General features: G+C 42.1%; 1 protein-coding gene across 1 annotated transcript in view; it reads right to left on the reverse strand.

Annotated features, from left to right (window-relative positions):
* Positions 1-24,236, reverse strand: part of MAST2 (microtubule associated serine/threonine kinase 2) — a 422,441-nt gene that overhangs the window by 78,555 nt on the left and 319,650 nt on the right. Inside the window, exons 12-16 of the mRNA XM_054979860.1 lie at positions 18,608-18,709; positions 10,619-10,751; positions 9,043-9,110; positions 8,377-8,462; positions 7,240-7,448 (exon numbers count right to left, since the gene is read on the reverse strand). Coding sequence (XP_054835835.1) covers positions 7,240-7,448; positions 8,377-8,462; positions 9,043-9,110; positions 10,619-10,751; positions 18,608-18,709 — 598 coding nt within the window. The remainder of the gene's footprint in view (positions 1-7,239; positions 7,449-8,376; positions 8,463-9,042; positions 9,111-10,618; positions 10,752-18,607; positions 18,710-24,236) is intronic.

A 24,236-nucleotide genomic window follows, 5' to 3' on the forward strand; every position in this document is an offset into this window, starting at 1 on the left:
ATTGAAACAAGAGGAGGGAGGACCTAAAAATGTTCCATATAGCATCTGCGCTAAAGATTTGGCTTTATACAGCTTTAACACTGCTGGAACAAAATAGCCGCCCTGGGTACGAAAAAATTTTAATATGGCATTTGCCGATCTTTCCTCTTGTTGAGCAACATATTGGCTGTGCTTAACCCTTGAGCCATTTGCTGGTACAATCACTCCCAAGTATTTAAAGCTATCTAGTTGTTCAATGTGATGGCCATTGATAGCCCAATATCTTTGTTTTGATCTATTCCCGAATGCTATGATTTTGGTCTTCTGATAATTGATATCCAGGAGCTCAGTTTCACAAAACATAGCCATTTCCCCAAGGGCTCTCCTTAAGCCAACTGGGGTTTTAGATAAGAGCACTGCATCATCAGCATACAGTAACACAGATATGTGCTGGTTTGCGAGTTTAGGGGGGGTGAAGATCTGGAGTATTGAGCCAGCCAACCATATTATTGATGCAGAAACTAAATAAGACTGGGGCTAGCAGGCAACCCTGCCTAACACCTCTTGGAGTTCTAATGGAGTCAGTGAGGTGACCAAGTCTACTACATCTCACTCTTAGGAAGGTATGTTCATGCAAGGCCCGCAATAAGAACAGAAGTATTTTGTCTATATTGGCACATAGGAGCTTATTCCAAAGCTGAGGTCTAGATACTGAATCGAACGCTGCCTTAAGGTCAACAAAAGCAGCGTATAATGAGATTGTTCCCCTGGCCGAGTATTTTTCAATAAGATGCTGTAGTCAGACAGTGGTCAAGCGTGGACCTGCCTGACCTATAAAGCCCACCTGTTCATCAGCCAGTATATTTTCTTGTTCCAACCAATCCTGGGATTTTTCTAACAGATGACCTGCATAAAGCTTGCTTATAATATTTAACAGGCTGATTGGTCTGTAATTGGAGGGATCCTCCTTCATACCCTTCTTATGTAGTGGAACCTCTATGGCTATACCCCAAGACTTGGGGATACAACCTGTATTATCAATATATGTAAAAAGGGGAGCTAGAAAGGAGGCCTACCAGACTTTATTCTCTATGCCATCAATGCCTGGAGCTTTAGCAATCTTCAATCTAGCTAATGAGGGATTCAATCGCTCCAGTTTTTACAGGGGACCACTTTGGAACATCATCTAATGATACTCCCAGAGAGGGGTAGACATTATGGTCATCATACATTTCGCTAAAGTAGGTGACCCATCTGTCTGCGGGAATGCATGCAGTTATGGGGGACTTAACTCCCGATACTCTACCGGACACCAACTTCCAGAAGAGAGATGTATTTTTATCTTTGGCTGCATTTATGAGTTCACCCCACTGTTCCCTAGTGTACTCTTTCTTCCTCTGCTTTATCAAGAGTTTGTATTCCTTTTTATGTAGCAACAGTTGAAAAAGGGTGTCTTTTTTTTTTTTTGCTTCCTCTTCAGAAGTCTGGTAATTGATGGTATGCCCTATGCAGTGCAGTCTTAGCTGCCAGACACCTTTGATTAAACAATTGATTGCTAAACAAAGGTTTAGAAAGATTAAAAGGTTTAACACTCTTCTTGGAATGAAGATGGAATAGAAAAGGATACAGATTCTGTATAAAATTTTCATACACATGTACTGGGTCTAACACTGTGGGTAAGCTCCCTGATGGTTGGCAGTGATTCAATAAGTTTTCTAAGTTCAAAAGTTCTTTTAAACTTGGGGGACCATCTCACATGACAGCCAAACCTTTCGGTAGGTTGTACAATAATAGGATACCCAGAGGTCAAATGAAGATCCTTGGGATCCAATCGTATTCACAGGTACAGCGGAAAGTGATCACCCTCCAAATAAGGAAGTACGTGAAATTTATCGATCAAGGAGACTCAAGTTCTACAGGTCAGTATATAATCAATTGTACTCGACCTGGATCCCGCCATAAACGTATATTCACCAGGGATAGTTAATATGCTCGTCATTCAAATGCATCCCATACACTATGAGCATAAGACCCATCACAGTGAGCCCCCCAACCAAGAGTGGACGCATCTGTAGTAACAGAGACATCCGTCTGTCTGTAGCCAAATCGTACCACTTTAAAAAGGTTGGGATCACTTATCCACCTATCTAAAGAATTCAGGGCTCACTGGGGCATATTGAACCTCTTGAACTGAGGGTCCCTCTCAGGACAGAAAATGGAGCTAAACCAAAGCTGCAGGGGGCGAATGTGTAGTCTCGCTAGGGGCACCACAGCAGTGGTAGAGGCCATACAGCCCAATAGGGTCTGAATGAGCCGGGCAGACTGGAATCTACATCTCTTGAATCTTTTGATCAACACCTTTATTTTCAAGGCTCTCTCAGAAGATAAGAAACCTGTATCTTGCACACCATCAATAATGGTTCCAATAAATTGGATAACTCTGGAAGGATCAAGCTTAGACTTCTTTTGATTAACAAACAGACCCAATTTTAGACAGATGGACAACATAATGGAGACCTGTCTAGCTACATCATCAACTGACTGTCCAACAATCAGCCAATCATCTAAATAGGGAAAGATACAACACCCCTGGACTCTCAGAAAGGCTATCACCACTGTCACACATTTGGTAAAAACTCGTGGAGCAGTGGACAACCCAAAGGGAAGAACTCTATATTTGAAAATTCATTCTCCATAGGGTCCTTCAGGTCTACAAGTGCAAACCAGGACTGTGACGGCAGCAGTGTCAGTACTGCATGTAAGGTCACCATTTTAATTTTACGAACTCGAATAAATTTATTTAATTTACGGAGGTCCAGAATAGGTCAGAGACCACCATCCTTTTTCTCTACTACAAACAGATTGGAATAGAAATCCCCAAACGAGGATTGATCTGTAACCTCTTCAATGGCTCCCTTCTCCAGAAGGGCTGACAACTCAGTCAACACCCCGGGATGGGCCTCTTTATCAGTAAAAAGAGGGAGTCGTAGAAAAGGTAACTGCAAAAACTCAATTTTATAACCAACTTGAACAATTTTTAAAACCCAAGCATCCGAGGTGACATCACACCATTTAGCATAAAATGAACTCCGCCTGACTCCAAACATAGGGTTAGGTCCCTGTAATTTTAAGAATTGTTTGTGGGAGTGGGTCTGCTCCTTAGGATGCTGCTGGTGAGCTCCTTGTTTGCCCTTAGTATTATGTTTCCTCCTAGGGAAAAACGACTGAGGGCTTTGATAAGACCATTGGATATGATAGGCATACCCCTGGTAATGATGGAAACAGTACTGTCGACCCCACAAGAAGGATCTGTATTGGTATCTGCCAGACAAATGTTGTTGCTGTTGCTGGGGAAGGACACAATACAAGCGGGCGGTGAGTCTGTCCTTTCACTTCTTAGAAAGGTAGTCATTTTTTTTCTGAAAAGAGGGTAGTTTCCTGGAAAGGGAGGTCCTCAACTTTAGTTTTAGTCTCTGTTGGCAACGCTGTGGACCTCAGCCAGGTGAATCTCCGTAGGACGACCACGGAGAGCAAGGATCTCGCAGAAGTATCCGCCATATTTCTGCTGGCGTTAATTTGGTGGTAGGGCAAATGGACCGCCTCCTCCTGGATGACCTTGAGGAAGATTTTCTGGTCTTCAAGCAGCTTTGGGATGAAAGTGGCAACCTTATTCCAGAGTAACAACTGGTAAGCTGCCATCATGGCTGCATGGTTCGCTATTTTAATATTGAAAGTGGCCAAGGTATACATCTTTTGCCCCATCGCATCTATCCTCCTGCTCTCTTTGTCCGAGGGTACGGACAGAGACCCTTGCTTAGGCTTTACTTACATCTCCTCAGTAACGAATGACAAAGGTGGAGGATGCAAAGACAGGAAGGAACAAGGATCGTCCTTGGTTCTGTAAATGTTCTCAACCTTCCTATTAGTGACAGGAGTGGAAGCTGGTTTCAGAATCAGACCATTGAGGAGATCTACAAAGCCCTCAATAATCAGAAAGGCTACCGCAGGAGTGGATCAAGAGTAGATGTGTTGCAGAATTTTGTCATTCGACTTTGGTTCTGTAGATGCCACATCCGCCTTAGCCATGCGCTGAAGCAACTCCGTGCATGCGCGGAAATCATCCGTTGGCGAGGTATCCTCAGTAGGGCCAATCACACCTTCTGGAGAGTCAGGTGGTGGTGAATCATAAGGTCTAGGTTGTAGAGTAATCCTCAAAGCTCATCTCCAAACCATGTGAGGTTCGTCTACAGCCAGTGTAGGAGTACACTCTCACCGAAGGAGATCTGGAGCAGCCTCTAACCAGTTGTTCCAAATAATAGAAGCCCTCTCTGTGATGACGGTACAGAGCTGCTTCCTGACTGGCACGATAACTCCTCGATTAAGGGCTATCCTCCATATGTGAGTAAGGGCTCACCCGACATCTGGAGCATCCCCTTCCTTCTTGGGAAGTGTGATGATCAAGAGGCTTGATACGGTGATCTGGATTGCCCCGATGGGAGTAGAGGGCTTGTCTATCAGAATCACATCTTCCTTCGGCCAACCCTTAGAATGAGGGGTGCTGCGGGATGATGAATGATCACCCGATCCCCAATGCTTCTTGCTAAGGGACTCGGATCCGATGTCCCCTTGAAGCTCAACAGTGGTTGGGAGGAGATCACGCTCTCTAGAATTGCCTTCTCATGTTTCAAAGAGTGATTTCTTGTCTTTCTCTAGGCCGGCGTACGGTTCCGAGACAACAGTTGGATCTGAAGGCTTCGGAACCAAGGAAGACTCACCCCGTTGGTTCTGAGGAGACTGTCGGTCCGAAAGGTGAGTGATAAGGAAGGCGATACAGAAGTAGGGCATCAGATCCGAGTTAGACATCGCTGGTGCCAAGGAGCTGCGGGCTGTTAAGTCAGTCAGATCTGACAGCAGACGCAATTCCGTATGGGCTGGGGATGAATGTGGGCACGGTGTTTTAGCACTGGAGGACCCAGGACCAGGTTGGGTAGAGGAACCCGATGAGGCAGGAGTCTTTGCCATGGTTGGTGGGTCGGTAGCAGCTATGGCCCATTGACATAACTAGGCCTGTAGTCTCCCAGCCCTCTCTGCTTTGGCCTTCGGGGTGAAGGTATGGCAGTGCTTACAAGCCTGTGTGTTGTGGGTCTCCCCCAAGCAGTACAGGCAGTTAGAATGACCATCAGATCTGGACATCTTTCTATTGCAGGAGATGCACCTCTTAAACAAGGCCTTGTCAGACATCTTTTTCCAACTAAGCTGAACCAACGACGAGCAAGAACCTCCAAGAAGAACTGAGGGTATGTCGGGGGCGTCCCGCCTCTTGAGGCCGTTTTCGGTAGGAAAAGCGGCCGCGCATGCGCACTGAGAGATGAGGGTGCCCCCTAGTGGTTTTGAGCTATAAAAATCTTCGAAATCAGCAGGCCTACACAGTACCATGTGGGACTGCACAGGAAGACCGTAGATGAACAGAAGGATTTCAAATTGAAAGGGGGACCAGACAAGGGTGTCCATTATCATCACAGTTTATTCTTACAATGGAATTTTTTACTTCTAAAATAAGATATGACCCCCAAATTGAAGGTTTAAAAGTAGATGGAGATGAATTTAAATTGAAAAATTACACTGATGATGTTGTTCTGACAATCTCTGATCCACATAACATGCTACATGTTACAGAACAAATTGTAAGATTTAGATTTTTTTCGGGATTTAAAATTAATAGGAACAATATTTTCCAAATGTTTAACAAAAATACCTGGACGACAAAAGTAAACCACTGCCCTAAATAACCCAGTCTATGATGAGTTAGGAATTCATCATATCTGCTACCTAGTTGATTGCTTCAAGTTGACTGCTGTATAAAAAGTATAAATTGCGGTTGTTACTAATATTTTATAAAAAAAGGATTGTGTAGCAGCTTTCACACAAAATCCAAGAATCCTCACAAAAGCAGCAAGCATAAAAGAAGTAGGGAAACTGATTCTTGGTGCTTGACTAATCCCACCCACCTCTCAGGTCGCAAGATCTGCCAACAATCATTACATAATCTTGTCTGGATACTACCATGACCATAAGCTATCCTTGAAATCCTTTTTAAAAAAAAATAAACTATAACTGCCTGCTTCAGAAACTATAGTTGTAACTATTGTAACTATAGTTAATTTGTGAAACCAGAATTTATCTTCTGGATGATCAGCCAAATCCTAGTTTGCCTGCTAGTTTCATTGTCTTTGCTCTGTAGCTCAGGAGAGCAGCGCCAGGGAACATCAGGTGTTTTCGTGTACACATCATGCAAAAACAAAAAATACCTCCGTTTCAAACCATGGCCTCAGATCTTCGTATGACATACACTAACTAACTATAATTAGCAAAGTGGCCCTGCATTCAGCCCATCCTAATAATCATAGTTAATTTAATTAAAACATGGTTGTGCATGATTTCTGAACTTGGACAAAGCAGTCCAGGAGTGTATTATTTATTCCTCTGAAGACATTTTCTAGTGTTTTCCATCATGAACATTCTCCTGTTTCTTCAAATAAATCTCTAATCCAGTATTCTGAATATCAACAAAAAGCATGACTAACTATTCTATCATGAAGTGGGCCCAAGCAAACCACCCACCAAGGGTAAAACCTATGGGGCACAACATGAGCCTATCACTACAGACCAGAGAATAGTACATACAGGGCAAAATTCTAGACACAGAAAATATGGGGGAGAGCACCTGAAGAACTCACCCTACAGCATATATACTTATTAGAGATGGGCACGAACTGAAATATGAACCAAAGATCGGCATGAACCAAGCCAGTTTGTGGTTCGCGAACAGGCAGTTCATCAGAGCCCATTTCAAATGAAACACCATGAACTTTAGGCTAATTCGTTTGGTTCATTTTTCGGTTAGTCACTACAGACAGCCTGGCCTCAATCAATCAGTTTCCTAGGCAATGGAGGATGGGCTTTCTGCAGACCTTCTACTGAGCTAGAAGTGGCCTTCTCCTGGCCTGGAAGTGACCTTCTGCTGACCCAGAAGTGATGATTTACTGACCCAGAAGTGATGTTTTCATGAACCAAACGAATCGGTTCACGAACCAGGACAGGTTTGTGAACTTCATGGTTCTTGATATGTGACAGACGACAAACTCCCAGTTCGTGCCCATCTCTAATACTGATCTCTACCTCTTTTCATAAGTGAACACAATTTGATCAGTATGTATAATCATTTTGACTAGGTGACTTCTGCGGTGATGAAAAAAATACCTTCCACATATTCCATGACCATGCACAGGTGGCGTTTTGTCTCGAAGGAGCAGAACATGCTGACTACAAAGGGGTTTTCTGCAAATGTTAGGATGTCTCTCTCCACAAAAGCTTGCTGTATCTGGTTTCTCAGAATGAGGTTCTGCTTGTTGATCTTTTTCATTGCAAAGCGCTGGCGGGTACTCTTGTGGCGCACCAAGAACACTGCCCTGAGAACACAAGACAATTTACACTACATTAGAGATGCTGCAAGCATACTTCAGGAGTTCTAAATAGTGTTTCATCTCTTTGGCCAGTTCACAAATTATGAAGAAGCTGAAAAAGAAGCAGAATGAGTGACTCATAGTTGCTTCCACTTCAACAAGTAAAAGAATCATATCTACAAGTTCCATAGCTTGTTTTGGACTAATATTCATTATGGACAGGACTGATGACTGCAAGATATACATCACAGCAGCAGCAGCAAAAGACAAGGTGTGGTCACATATAAACATATAAACCAGATATTTGAAACAGAGCAAATATATCATTCTAGTTAATCACTAGTTCAACTAAATACTTTCTTCAGACATTGCAAAATTTCTATCCAACTCAATACAAGCTAGAATGCTGAACAGGTGATAAATCAGTAGGATTTCTTTACTAAAACAAATTTAGTAAGTTATTTCCATGAAATTCCATGTATATTAACATTTTCCATTTATTTTCTTTTATTTAATCATGGCTACTTACATTTCTCTGAAAGTCTTATAGCATTATATTTCACCAGCAGATGGATAATATACATCAGCACAGCATTAAAAAGGTAGAACTGGCCCAATTAACTTCCAGAATCTTAGAAAGAGATGCTGCTTACAGTATAAACACACACATTAAATCTTTAAAGCCTTAAAGACCTGCTATATATGGCTTCTTTTCAATTTAGTAATCTCTGTAACTTTCACACTTAAATATTTATTATTTTAATTTTCACCCTAGTGAACACAAAGCAGCAGAATAGGCAAAAATATACTGCGACACACAATGACATCTGATAAAAACTCAATCAAGATATTTTGGAAGATATGAATTATTCCGACCTTCATTAGGTTGCAAATGAATTTTAAAAAATAGCTGGACAAATTTTCATTTTCTTACCCATAAGCCCCATTGCTGATTAGCTTAATGGTTTCAAATTCCTCTTCAGAAGGAGTTTTCTTTGCTTGCACATGGGCTCCACGATTCTGAAAATACCAGAAACATGTTTGCCCTTTAACATAATTATTTTTATATTTTAAAACATTTTAACTACACAAGTTCCTCGACATCAATTATTATGCTTTAAATAGTCTTTGGATAGATATATTATTTTATTGTAATTTTTAGAAGTACACTCTTCTTGAATTGAATTCTACCTAGTTTCTAAAGCAAACATGTATGCTAGAGGAGGATAAATTTAACTTTGCAATTAGGTTAACAATGTATTTTTTCCTTTTCACACATAGCAATGGTCTTCCCTACCAAGATGTCCAAACATGAAATAAACTTAACCAATTTATTCTTCTTCTAAATATTTAGTAGTACAAGTATACTTGACTATTTATACAGGTTTACAATGTCATTATTGGAAAAGAAATCCAAGATTCAGATTTTCTCTCTCTCTAAAACCTAGTGTATTCATAGGTACACAGAAATACTTCAATTTGTCAGAATGTTATTCAGTTTTAGTGATTTTAACTATTCAATTTGTACTTAAGTGAGAAATGTGAAACAGCTATTACAGATCTACTTTTTTATTATGATATTAATGCTATAAATCAGTACCTTTACCTCAGCAGAATCATCTGTCTCTGGAGTATCTGGACTATCATAGCTATTCAACTGGGCCATTTCTAGGGAGGGAAAAGCAGCACATCTTGTAGTTACCTTACACACTCATGGGAAATAATACTATACAATCTATGATACTTCATTAATAATTCGCTCAAGACACTCAGCCACTTAAAGGCCTTCTGTAAATTCCACAGCTTTTCATGCACAAAAGAATTAGGATGGTACAGTTTTTTCACAGGAGGCTGATAAGCAAAGTGAAGAGATGGGGGAAAAGGGGAGCTTGTAAGATTTTTCATAGCAGAATTCCTTCACCAAAACAGTAATGCTATCAGAGGTCTGTGCATTGCAGAAATGATTCTGGAATGCCCCTGATCCAACACATTAATCTTGGGTTAAGGAACATAGTTTTCAATATGGACAGTCTCCTTGCAGTTCTTCATAAGGATATTATTGCAAAGAAATGTGACTACTGTTGTGTTAAAATAATTCATTGCTTGGGGACATGGTATCCATTGCTCTGTAAAAGAAACCTGTTTATCAGATTTATTACAGTTTCCATGTGCTATGTACAACTGGGAATATACTTTTATAAGATAAAATTCAGAGTCTTATCACACCAATTAAATATGACATCACAATGCATTCATATTTTCAGTATTAAAAATTATCCAAGTATGGCAGGTGACAGTCAATTTTATATAATTACGGTTTAACTATATTAAAAATGTAGCTAAGGAGGCAGCCAATGCAGGTAAATTTAAAATTTTACAATTAATACTTTGTAATTAACACTTTGCAATATAAGTATAAACAAAGGCTCATTTCTTGTTACTTTCCCGTTATTACACACAATCAGAAATATTATAAATGAATAATAGTGCAAAATATAGGTGAGTCTTAAATGGAAAGCTATGGACAGACAGGGGAAGAGGACTGGGTTCACATAAATGTGTGAAGCTTCCCTAAGATTCCAAAGGCAAAAAGATGAAAATTATTCTAAAGGATAGGGATGGTTGATCTTGTGGTAATTTCAGTACAAATTTATTGCACCTTTCTACTTAGGTCAACGTAAACCGTTCTTCCACTTGTCAAAACTTTGATTTTTTAATCAAAAATTAAATTTTGGAATGTTTCTCAGATCATTTAGATAAATTAAAATTACCATGTAGGCATTTTTTTCAGATTTAAATCAATGTGGGAGTAAAGAGCCAGGAAAAAGAATAAAAATGTCAGTACTTTCTCTAAGAGGTTAAGTAAATAGGAACCAGCAAAGTCATTGTGCACTTGAAATGTTGAGAGCACTGGATGCTGTATATTTTTTCTGTCAACTGAGGATCTGCCATATGGGGCCATTTCCTATGTTATGAAGTTAGCATGTAAATAAAATAAAAACACTGTGGGTACACAGTGTCAACTGCTACTCTCAGTATAAACTCACAATGCACATACATTTCTAAGAAAGCATTTCCCCTCCCTTATTAAAAATTTCACCTGCAAACATATGATAGCACTAAAAATGGCATTTGTTACCTTCTATACCATAAGAATACAAAGTAAAAGTCCTCACCCTCCAGGGGATCCCGGGTAAGGCCCAGCTGGCATATAATATAACGAGGGATGTCACATTTAATTCCTTCCCCTTCCCTGGCATGGCCTTCAGCAGCTTCTAGCAAATGGTAGAACTCTTCTGGATCAAACTCCTAAAGTAAAATGACACGAAAAGAGAATAAAGTAATTTTATCACCCAAACCTTCAATGGGTATTTGCAGGCCCAGAATAAAAAAAACGAGGGACAAGGGCAAGGTGACAGAAAAAAACAAGACAACTTGTCGGAATTAGAAAGGCCGCAACTTTATTGGTTTATAGCTTACAGAGACTTGGCACTGCATAGGGCGAGGATCCAAGCACTGGCTGACCTGCTTGCCAGTCAATGATCCCTTCACATCTTCAGCCCATCTCCTGAGATTGGGCACCATAGGATGACTGTAAGTGGTACTCCCCATGGGCCTGTATGGATCCCCTGCCACCTGGGAGTGAGCATGCCCCCAAAGCCCCCAATGGGGCATGTCCCTGTTGTGCATTGCCCCCAAGATCTATTACAGGGATCCCCAATTATGGGGAAAGTAGGCTCAGAGGCCTTGTTTACCCACAAAAGGATCTATGCCCAATGCCAAAAGCACCCCTACCAAAACTTGTGACAAAGTGAGGAAAAAAATTAGCAAACTGAAAAACCCAGTGCAAGTTACAGAAACTGCAACCACCAGTGAAGGAATGACATCACAGCCAGATTAACAACTCTTTAGAAACTCCACACAGACAACAGCAATGCAGAAAGGGAGTGATGGGTGAGAAACTCGCTGAGAGACCCGTACTGAGGGATGAATGAAAAACAGGGTTGCATTTACCTGTAACTGTTGTTCATCTAGGTATTCGTGCAGGCACACATTGGGAACTGCACTTGCGCTTACCAGTCGCTTGGAACATGATCTTTTCTAGCTTTTAGGCTATTAAGGGGGGGGGGGCGACCTCCCCTGCAGCCATCCCGAGCCAGTTTTTCACGCCCAAACACCACGTGATCGCGGAAGTTGTCCCCTTCTTTCCCCAGTTCTCCTGTGCCACCGCAACCCTCAATCATGTACGAGAGTTCAGCAGTGGGGCAGGAGGGGGGGAAATGTATGCCTGCACAAAGACCTAGATGAACAACAGTTACAGGTAAGTGCAACCCTGTTTTCATCTACAGTCTTCAGTGCAGTCCCACACTGGGAGAATAGGAAGCTATTCACCCGGTGGTGGGTTGAACTCTCAGACGATCAGGGATTGAAGAACTGCTTCTCCCACAGCTGCCTCCTTACAAGAATTGACATTACTGCATAATGTTTCATAAATGTTTCACCGGATGACCAAGTCGCAGCCCGACAAATGTCTCCAATTGGAACCCATCGACGAAAAGCAGCTGACGTTGCTTGAGCCCGTGTGGAGTGAGCCCAAAGAGTAAATGGGCAGGGTACGTTGGCAGCTCTATAACATTGTCTTATTGCTGACACCGCCCACCTAGAAATCATTTGCGAAGATGCAGCTTTTCCCTCATTAGGACCAGAATAGTACACAAAAAATGCTGACTCCTTACAAAAAGCTTGAGTCTTGTCCTTGTAAAACAGGATAGCCTGTCGAACATCTGAAGCATGTAGAGTAAGCTCTTGAGGAGTGGTGGAGTTTGGAAAAAAATACAGGAATTGTTATCACCTGTGAGACATGGAACCTGAAGACTATTTTGGGCAGAAACTGAAGGCTAGTTCGCATCACCACTCTGTCTGGGTATATCTAGAGAAAGGGGGGATCCACACTGAATGCCCTAAGTTCCTCCACTCTCTTGGCTGATGTGATTGCTAGCAAAAAGGCCACTTTTGTAGATAATGACAAGGGACAAGTTGCCAGGGGTTCAGACAGTTTCAAAATCAATTTGGCCAGCACTAGGGAAAAAGACCACTGGGGAACCAATGGGACTCTCAGCAGATATAAATTAAACAAACCCTTTAGAAATATGGTTGTTGTGGATTTTCTGGGCTGTATAGCCGTGGTCTTGGCATTGTAGTTCCTGACGTTTCGCCAGCAGCTGTGACTGGCATCTTCAGAGGTGTAGCACCAAAAGACAGAGATCTCTCAGAGCAACACCTCTGAAGATGCCAGTCACAGCTGCTGGTGAAACATCAGGAACTACAGTCACAGCTGCCGGCGAAACGTCAGGAACTACAATGCCAAGACCATGGCTATACAGCCCGGAAAATCCACAACAACCATCATTCTCCGGCCATGAAAGCCTTCGACAATACACCTTTAGAAATAGTTTCGACAAGTAGTGAGAGAACACTGTCTTTCCGTCAATCCCCTTGTGGAAGGCCAATATGGCAGCCAAGTGGACCTTTACTGATGAAGAGGCCAGTCCCAATGTTTGTAAAGCCACTAAATACTAAAAAATCTCTTATAGGGGCAGGTTTCTGGACATATGCCTCTCAAACTTGCTCACCTGGTAAACTTATTTCATTTGTATTCATATGATTGTCTGGTAGACAACTGGCGGGCATTAAGCAAAATATTAGCCACTGCCCCGAAAACTGGAGGCCTTCTACTTTAGGAACCACACAGTTAGGTGTAATTTGTCCAGACTGTGGTGTTGAGTATGTCTGTATATGAGTAAGTCCGGTGCTAATGGAAGTGGAAATAACGCCCCTTGGCCATGCACTACAGCGTGTGAAACCAATGCAAACACAGCCAGAACGGCGCTATCAGTATACATCTGGTTCACTCTGCCTGTATCTTGCAGATCACCTTGTAGATTAACAGAATGGAAGGTAATGCAAAAAAGAAGTCCCCTGTCCAATGTATCTGGAAAGCATCCCCTAGGAAACCCTCTCCCTTCCCTCCCCTGTAACGGTACTTGGGGGCTTTCTTGTTCTCCTCCAGGGCAAACACATTGACTTGTGGGAACCCCCGTTTTTGAAAAGGGGGCAACACATATTTGTCTGTCAAGACCTATTCATGATGTGATGTTCCTATTCCCAGAGATGAATAGCTTCTTCGCAAAGCTTCCTTGAAGCGGTCCCACCCTGTTTGTTTATATAATACACCGTAGTTGTATTGTCCGATAGGACCTGTACCTGTTTGTTTGGAAGCATATCTGCCAAAGAGGTAAGAGTATAATCAACTGCCTGTAATTTCAAGAAATGAATGTGATTGTTCTTTTCCTCTTCCGACCAAACCCCATTAACTGATATATCTTCCCAATGACTTCCCCAGCCCTCCAAGGAGGCATCTGTTGCAATGGTGGTCTCATGACAATGTATGCCAAAAGGTACACCCTTAGATAAATTATCATGGTCTTCTAGGTATGGAAAATTTAATGTGAGGGGACTGAATCCCAGGGTGAAAACGTTTAACAAACTACAACTGTAATGTTCTCATCTTTAGGCGTGCCAAAGGGACTATGGCTGTGGTTGAGGCCATTAAACCTAAAAAGACCTGTATGGATTGAGCCGACTGGAATCTATTGGCCTGAAAACGCTGGACCAAATTAACCAAATGGGTAAGTCTTTCCTGAGGTAAGTGTGTCTTATTGGACCCCGAGTTGAACAACGCCCCTATAAATGCCATGGTACGGCTAGGAACCAGCTCTGATTTCTTCCTACTGATCCCTAGTTCTAACGCCTCACATGTCCTCAAGATGATGGATGCTACGCTTTTGCCATATATCAAAGGAATTGCTGATCAGATGGGAAAGCTTATGAAAAAGCATAACCTTCAAGCAGTATTCAGACCCACCCGAAAAATACAACAGATGCTACGATCAGCAAAAGACAGTAGAGACCCCCTCACCTCTGCAGGAGTATACCGTATACCCTGCAGCTGTGGACAAGTTTACATCGGGACCACAAAGCGTAGCATCCAGACAAGAATAAAAGAACATGAAAGACACTGCAGACTTGGACAACCTGAAAAATCAGCAGTGGCTGAACATAGCCTAACTCAAACAGGGCACAGTATCTTATTCCAGGACACCAAAATACTGGACAACACTTCCAACTACTTTGTCAGACTGCACAGGGAAGCCATTGAAATTCACAAACATAAGCAAAACTTCAACAGGAAAGAAGAAACTTTAAGAATGAACAGAGCATGGTTTCCAGTTCTGAAAAACACCAGGCTAACAAAACACTCTACACCAGACAATAGCCCTGCAGAGAAGATTAGCACATCAAGCATCAATCCATATGCAAAAGAACCTCCTCAGGATACAGTGAAGCCTCCCGCCATTAGCATTCCACACCCTGGGAAACTCTTACAGAATGACTCAGCTCAACCCCACCCCTCCTGAGTAGATACAAATGACCTGCCAACATCTTTTCCACACTGTGACACTGAGAGATCTCTGTCTTTTGGTGCTACACCTCTGAAGATGCCAGCCACAGCTGCTGGCGAAATGTCAGGAACTACAATGCCAAGACCACGACAATACAGCCCGGAAAATCCACAACAACCATCATTCTCTGGCCGTGAAAGCCTTCGACAATACAACCTGTTTTAATAATTGACAGGACCCAAACATCTGAAGTAATTTCCTGACATGTCTGAAAGAACTGAAACAACCTATCCTGAAACATGTGTAAGGCCACCGGGCCATGGGCTACTAGTCAGAATTGGCCCTTCTAGGCCTGATGCTGTTCTTTATGAGCCTGGCCCTGATGGGGGGACTTAGAGTGTCCAGTCTGCTTCTTCCTAGATTGGCTTTGACTTGAATAAGGAGCTCTATACGGATACTGTTGTCTGTATGGTTGATATCGGTAGGAGCGATAATCCCGTCTCGGTTGGTAATCATGTCTGCCTGACCGCCTATACACAGGTCCCGCACTGGTAGCTGGCAAAATACCGTATGCCCTGTCTGTCTGTCTGTCTGTCTATCTTTCTTCTTTTTGGACAGGTACTTGCCTGTCTTCTCAGCAAATAGAGAAGTGCCCTCAAAGGGCATGTCTTCAATCTTTGCATGAATTTCCAGAGGCAGGACTGTAGATCTAAGCATGTCTACGCATTACCACTGCTGTACCTAAGCCTCTCGCTGAAGCATCCAAAACGTGCATACTGGCACTAATTTGTTGTTTTGACAATATTGTCCCTTCATAAATAAGTTTAGCTCGGGGGGGGGGGGTTGTCCTCTGGCAAGGCCTCCATGAACATAGCCATTTTCTTCCATAAGATCTGGTACCCGTGCATGATAGCTAAATAGTTTGCCATTTTAATTGTCAGGGAAGACCCAGAATACAGCTTTCTGCCAATTGCATCTAATTTTCATCCCTCTCTGTATGCAGGAGTTGAGAGACTCCCTGTGTGTGCCTGGCTTGGAGCTCCTCAATGATCACGGAAGAAGCTGGCGGGTGCGTGAACAGGTAGGGGCATTTGTCTTCTTTAATTTTGTATAAGAATTCCACTTTCTTTACAGTTGCTGGAGTCGACGCTGGTTTCTGAAACAAACTGTCCATGGTATCAATGAACCTCTCAATCATTGGAAATGCAATGATATCCGGGGTATCAGAATAGATATATTGGAGAATGGTATCCGTTGGCTTTTGCTGAACCTTGGACACATCTATGTTCAATGACTTCGCCATGCGAACCATCTGCTCCGAGTAGAGCTTGAAATCAATGGTCGGGGAATTCTGAATCTGACCTCCGTTCCAATGTGATGGTATGTGTTGGCTCATGCCAGCTCGGATCCGAATGGAGTGAAGCCCTAGGTGGAACTGATTGGCTTGACACCGATGGAACATATGTCTGATACATATCCCAATCATAGGGATAGTGTATCGGTGGATAAGGAAGACCCCATGGAGGAGGTTGATACAATTGTTGGGTTTGATCAATGACTGTAAAGGGCTGGAGCTGAGCATACCTGTCCCTTATGTCATCTTCTCCTGACGAAGGAGGGCTAGAATTAGAGCTCTTCCAAGGGCGAAACATCTCCTCTTTGCGTAGTTCTGATGCCGTCTCCAGAACCGACTTAGCACAGCTCCGAGTCTTATCCTTCGCTTTCTCCCTGTGTTGGATTTATCTTTCCAATTCTTCAGCAGCGTGTCCAAAGGGGACATTTCGGTTCTGGTCATCAATGGGATTGCCAAAGCCCCTTCAGTTAAAGGGGAATTACTCTCAACTAGTCACACTCGCTATGGAATGGACCGAAGCTGAAGTTTCTCGAGACTGGGAATGCTTCCGTTGCCGACTTCGATGAGAATCAGTCGAATCTGCCGGCACGTACCCTCTCGAGGTCTATCTCGATGCTGACTCCCGCGTTGGTTTGGATACAGCTCTGGTTGAGGGCTCTGCCGGGGCAGATACCTTAGCTGCTGGTGCTTGTCATTGCTTTCTGCCAGAGCATTGCCTTCAGACAGGAAGCGTGATCCCCTCTTGCCTTGGGAGTAAAGAGCTGACAAAAATTGCATTTCTCCACAATATGTCCTTCCTCAAGGCATACTAAACAGAGTGAGTGGTCATCTGTCTTTCGTCATCTTTGTGCCACATTCAGAACATTTTTTTAAAGAGGGATTTGTCTGCCATTTCTTTCTCAGTGAGCTAAAGCACATGAGTACGGGTAAGGCAAAAAAAATGAAGTTGTAACGAGCTGATGGTATAGCCGATCCAACAAGGAGAGTCCTGAGGAATACTCTCTTCCTTCTTTTTTTAAACGAACACTAAAACTAACCACTAAACAAAATATTAACACTAAGCTACACTAACTATATACAAGAACTATAGAACTATAAAACAAGCCTGAACGAAGAGGAAGAGTGATCCAAGATGTCGGAGTGGCAGGGAAGCTACTGCTTCATCCCCTCCCAGCTTCCTTGCCACTTTGTTTCCAAAGAGCTGTACAAAACACTTGGTTTTTTCCCCTCTCTCTGGCAAAGCCTGAAAGATGCCTGGGAGGAAGCGAAAAGCAACTATGTAATCTTTTCCTGGCTTTTAAAGCTGGAAGGAATGTGCAGTACTGTTACAATGTTGCAATGGTACAACCCATTCTTGCCTTTAAAAAAAGATGGAGTGTGCATACCCCAGAGGAGGAAGGGAAAACCAGCAATTTAACCCTTTCCTGGCTTTTAACACCAGCAGGGAGTAAGCAAACTCGTGCAAACATACGAAGCAGAAAAGATACTGAAACCATTTAAAGTTCTGGTATGAAAAGGACCTCAGGTGATGTGAGGGGGATGCCCCTCCCCTCAGCTGCGTGTTTGAAAGCAGCAACTTTTCTTGCCTTGCAAGAAAAGTGGTGCTGTTTTCAAGCCGGCAGCTTTTTTCAGCTGATTGGGAACCCCCCTCTCATCAGCTGTAAAGTGGCCAGGTGCACACTTCTACAGCAGAAGTAGTAGTGTGCACCATCCTCGGTTGACTAGAAAACTGATTGATCAGCAGCAGACTGTCTGCAGTGACAAACTGGAAAATGAACCAAACAAACCGGCCTAAAGTTCGTCGTGGATTGTCAGAAATCGGCTCTGACAAACCATCGGTTTGCGAACCACGGACTGGTTTGGGAAAAAATTTGGTTCATATTTCAGTTCATGCCCATCTCTGCTCTGTAACTTTCAATCCAATTAAGTCTCCACAGACATGCCAAGGGTAAAAATAATATAACGAGCTAAGGCAAAAATAAAAAACGTCCTTGTTTCTTCTTCTTAGCTTTCAGCTGCCATCACTCTCTCATTCATTGGGGGAACTTACTAACAGCACTTTAAAACAGTTTTAAATAGTTTGAGAGCGCAAAACTACCAGACATCTGCTGTGGTCGCCATCTTGCCTCCCTGCAAATCCATTATTTGTTTGTAACGACAACTAAAAGAGGGGTAAGGCCTACGTGATAGTCTGCTGAGAAGTATTCATTGATACATTCAAATCACTTCTCACAGAACTTCCAAGGTTCCTTTTAGCAGATTTTCTTTTATTCCTTCTGATTTGCCTTTACATTCCTGGATTCTATAGCATTTTATTGCTGTATATTTTGAAAGTCCTATTTGCTTACCAAGCATTCTAACAGGCGCGCAGGCCGTGCAATGATAATCATTAACTTTTTCACCAGCTGGGTAACAAACGCCACCTCTGAGCTCTCTGATCGTTCATGGGCCTGTGGAAAACACATAATATAACTGTTTAAAGTAAGAAGCAATCTTTCAAATAAAAAAAGTGGCAATCAACTGTTTAACCGAAATAGAAATCACAGGAACAGGAAGCAGTTAGCTCATTCTATGTTGCCAAAAAAAATGAATATTGTAACAAAGCGTTAATATTGTGTATGCTTTTTTTCCTTTCAGTTTTGTAAATTCATGCAAGGGGAAAAGAGTACATATGTACCTGAAGACTACGGTTCATTTTAGGCACAAAACCAATCACATCAATAGTATCTGTACATAAAGGAAAGACAATGAACTGGTCCAAGCTGAGGTTTGTGATGTAGCCCCTGAAATGTATGCCCTGAAAATCTGAAGATGGGTACAAAGTTTCCATCCAAACATTTATGAGTTTGGCTGGGTTTTTTATGCCAGGACATTCTATTTTAACATTTACTGAGCTTTGACTTTTTATTTGTCATTTAATTTTGTAATTTATCAATGTATTAAACAAAAAGTACTGCACACAAGAACAGGACCAAAAGGAAGCAGTAAGCTTAGGTTAAAAAATAAGTTATATAAAAACATGCAAAAAGATCGCACATAAATAATATAATTAAATGACAAATATCTATATAAAGGAGTGAAAGAAAACTGTAAATAGAGATTAAGTACCTAACAATTTAACTCAAGATTTCACAGGAATACTTAATAGCTTTTTAAAATTATATATAGAGATATTTGGTAACTCAATATCATAATTATAAGGTATTATGGCAAGTGCAATTCACCTTCCACTAAAGGCAGTAGTGCAAGATTCTTTAACTTTGATTCACTTAGATTGAACTTTATAAAACTAAGAGTAAAAATAATGTTGTACTCACCCCTCCAGATTCATAAGCTTACTAAAATTATAATGAGGTATTATATTTAAGAATATAAAACCAAATATATATTTAGGCTTTTAAATCCTTAAAACTGTTTTCACAGACTACCATGGACTAGTTTTGTTTCAAAGCAAAGATTTAAGAGGATAATCACAGAATTACAAACAGAATGTTACTTCCAAATAATGTGCAGGTAAGAATAGTACAGTTAAAAAAGCCTTTCCTTTATCAGGTTAACATGACATTTAAAAAAAGTTTTATTAGCACTTAAAAATGTTTCAGGATAAAGAAAATCAAGGCAAAGAAAAAAGTTTAAATATCTTCTACAACTGAGCTCTGAATGTTAACACTTAACCTAATCCAAAATTGATAAATATAAGACTATAAAACAAGATTATAGAATCACAAAAATCAAACAATTTGTAGCAACCACTTAGCTATGATATCCACAGAGTGCTGCAGCTCCAGAGCCCTTAGTAAGATTGCTTCTTCTTGTTTTTTCCTCTTGAAGAGTAATCCTCTAGACATCTCCTCATATGTTTGGTTTAAAAACATCCCACTACTACTGAATCTTGGATGCATGGGTCATATATCAAATAGCTGCCTATTACTCCTTTGTCTCTCCTTTGTATGATGCATGCCATCTAATTAGCAGTTCTCAATGACAACATGCTTGTCTGAAGGTTGCTAGTGTCATTTCAGGTTTTTCTATCACTCTTGGCGGGAGGATACACAAAGGTTATGGGCTGAAGCTACTGCCATTTGTTTACAGAAACCAAGCTATTTTCAGTGACACACGTACAGGAAGTGGCAATGGGCAATTTACAAAGTGAACCCCTTATCTGAAAGAGTCATCCTTCACTAACTGTAGCCACTGGAGTATGAAATTAAAATCACTGTCCTCCTCTGGAGTTTAGCAGGACCAACAGCAGTGATATTGAAGTTACCAAACTCTAAAGACAAGAACTAATAATTTCAATTTTAATAAGGATTCCAGTTTTCAAGATGGCAATACTATGATATACTTTTACTAACATCCAATATGCCAACCTAGTACTTATCTACATACAGCAGGGGTCCCCAACCTGTGACCCATGGGCTGCATGCAGCCCCCAAGCTCTTTCTGTGCGGCCCTCCAACCTGCCTGTTTGCTGCTATCACCCTAAAGGCACTCTCCCCTCAGGCCCACACTATTCTTCCTGCTTCAAGAGGCACTGCCTATTTATTGCTTTTCTTCCTGCCCCTTTCTTGCAAAAAATACAATAGCAACATTGTTTCTTCTGGTCTCCATGGTTTCTTCTGCCAGCCTCCTCTTGGTTTTATTCTCCATACTAGCATTTTGGCCATTTTGGGTGCTTTGTGGGCTACCCATCCTGCTCAGCTTTTGCACTCCCCTTCTCCATGCCTCACCATGCTGAAGGCTATATATGTGTATAAAGCAGCTGTGTGAAAAGGTACAGGAGATGTCTTTTGCAAAAAAGATGGGGAAAGGACAGTAAAAGGGCTGGTATTTCTGCAACAACAAAAAAAGGATACAAAGTGTTTTTCATACTGAATATTTCTAGAGGATCCACATCAATGCTCTTCCAGTGGCTTCCAAGGTTACTGGTAAGGTTGCTGCTGTAGGCAAAATCATTATTCCTTCCTCAACAAGAGCTGGTTCCTCTGACATTTTGCCTTGCTTACTTCTGCCTCTCCTCCTCCACCCACTCCAGCTAGGAATCTTCTCATGCATCTGCAGGGGCTGGTGAGTGGCCCCTTGGGTTGAGCAGGAAGGAGTACTTCCTTAGCAGGGAAGCTTATGGAATCCCCCTTCCCACATCTTCCTCCAGCCAAGTTCCTCTCTGCCTGGCTGCCATTTTGCTTCTCATGATTGAGGCTTGGCTGGCAGGCAGTGATGTGTATGTGCACCCTGCATATCATTTGAAGCCAATTTAATGGCTTATCTTCTGCTCCAGGTGGGAGAGTGCCCTTTCATTCACTCTTTCTCTCTATCTGCCCCTTTTTTGGAGGACCCCCAAAGTATTAGCATGTGTAGATTTAAAGCTCAAAGCAGTGTGTTTATTACTGAAAATGGTAGGCCATTCACTGGTGGTGAATTTGTTCAAATGTGCATGGTTAAAGTAATGGAGGAATTGTGCCCTGATAAGGTATCTTGTGTTAGTTGTGTAAGTTTATCGGCATCTACAATCACCAGGCATACAGAAGAGAAGAGCTGCATATGTCACTGACTGCCAAGGCAAAAAGTTTTGATTTTTTTTCTTTGGCATTAGATGAGAGCAATGACATTGCTCAACTACTATCAGGAGGATAGATTCCAGCTTCAGAATTACTGCAGAGTTTGAAAGGCACTACAACTGCAGAAAACATTCTTGAAGGTGTATGAATTAGTAGAAAATCTTAGTCTGAGTGGGGATAAATTGAAAAGCATCAGAACTGATGGTGCAAGAAAAATGGTGGGAAGTAAAACTGGTATAGATGCAAGAATCAATGAAGATATACTGAAATTAAATAGTACCCTTCCCATGCAATTTCACTGCATGATTCATCAGCAAGCCTTGTGCAGTAAGATTCTTCAGTGGGAAATGGAAGATTTATATTCACTTACTGTGAAGCTTCCTTTCTCAGTGGTCCAGGAGTGGGGCAGTCAGTACGCTCAGGTAGCTCCTCCTCCTCCTCTTGCGCAGGGTTGGACAAACTTGCGATCCCAGGGGGAGGGGCTCCCAGGCTCTTCAGTTCCTTTTCAAGCCCCAGAATCCCCTTCTGTCCCAGTCACTGTATACTCAACACATATAACTCAGAAAACTGGTAAGAAACAACTGTAAAAACCAGCAACCATTCCAAAAAACCACAAAAATAGAAGCTAATGCTTCCCTATGTTCTCTCCCTCTTCCTTATTTATTCATTTATCTATTTTACCTTCACAGGGAGGGACTCCACTCCTGGACCACTGAGAAAGGAAGCTTCACGGTAAGTGAATATAAATCTTCCATTCTCCTGTGGTCCTGGAGTGGGGCAGTCAGTACACTCGAGATATATCTCTAGCAGTATACCCTTGGGTGGGTATTCTAGATCTTAATCCTTCAGGACGTGCTGTAGCACTTTGCTCCCGAAGGCTGCTTCAGCCGAAGCTATCTGATCTACCTTATAATGTTTTGTGAACGTGTGAACAGACTTCCACGTCGCTGCTCTACCGACTTTCTCTAACAATGGGAAGGATCTATATGTTGCTGAAGCGGCTGTTCCTTTCAGGGAATGGGCCGTGATTCCAGTTGGTGGAACCAACTTAGTGCATCTGTACACTAATCTGATACATTCCCTAATCCATCTACTTACAGTAGAAGATGTCATATTTCCGCCTAGTGAACTCTGTCTAAAGGAATTGAACATATTCTCCACCTTGCGTATGTTCTTGGTCAATTCTATATAATAGCTCAATGCTCTTCTCACATCTAACCTATGCCACTGTTTCTCCCTCCCATGTTTCGAGTTAGTGCAGATGGAAGGCAGAACTAAGTCTTCCCCCCTATGGAAAGATGAGTTGACTTTTGGAATAAAGGTAGGCTCTGTCCTTAACATAACTTTGTCAGGATGGAAAATACGTAACTCCTGATTTACTGATGGGGCCCCAATTTCTGACACCCGTCTTGTTGAGGTTAACCCCACTAGGAAAACCGTCTTGAGGGTCAACTTTCTAAGGGAATATGTTGCCATGGGCTCAAATGGTTCATTAATTAGTGAATTAAGAACTATATTTAGGTTCCAAGTCGGAAATACATCTATTTTCAGAGGATTAATGAACACAGTCCCCCTTAGGGACACTTCAATGTGAGGATGCTTGGTAAGGGACATCCCTCTCTATGACCTCCTAATAGCATAAATTGCCACCACCTGTCTTTTCAATGTGCTATTACTAAGGTCCTTTGTCTAGCCCCTCTTGCAGGAACAGAAGGACCGGTTCCATGGATGCCGTAAGAGGGTCCTTTCCCCTATTTTCGCACCATTCCTTAAACACTTGCAATGTCCTATCATAGCTTTTGTTCATGGAACATTTTCTTGATGCTAGCATCATGGCAATCACTCTGCTGGAATAACCCAAGTCCTTAAGTTGGCTGGGCCCAACTTCCAGGCAGTCAAATTTAGGGACTTCGGGTTTGGATGTTGAATCTTCCCTTGAGTTAGAAGGTCTTCCCTGCAAGGGAGCGTTCAGGGATCCATGCGCGATAGTCTCTTTAGGCCTTGGAATGATGGTCTCCATGGCCAAAAGGGGGTTCACCATTATCCCTTCCACCTTTGTTCCACTATCTTCTGTATCACTCTGTGTGTTATTTTCACTGGTGGAAAGGCATATAGGAGATTCCGTGGCCAGTCTTCAAGTGTGTCCATTTCCATTGCATCCTGTTCCTTTGCCTTGAGAAGAAATTTTGGAACTTGCCTGTTTAATGCAGGCGCAAACAGATCCACTTCTGGTTCGCCAAACTTCTGGCATATCAGCGCAAACACCTGCTTGTTCAGCATCCATGGCATGATCCACTTTATTTCGACTCAGCCACTCCGCTGTCGAGTTCTGCCGTCCAGCCACGTGAACCACTCGTATAGACTTTAGGTTTGTCTCCGCCCATCAGAGTTCTTCCGCCTCTTTGTTCAGGGTCTTTGA

Source organism: Eublepharis macularius, chromosome 5 (assembly GCF_028583425.1).
Source record: "Eublepharis macularius isolate TG4126 chromosome 5, MPM_Emac_v1.0, whole genome shotgun sequence".
Lineage (NCBI taxonomy): Eukaryota > Metazoa > Chordata > Lepidosauria > Squamata > Eublepharidae > Eublepharis > Eublepharis macularius.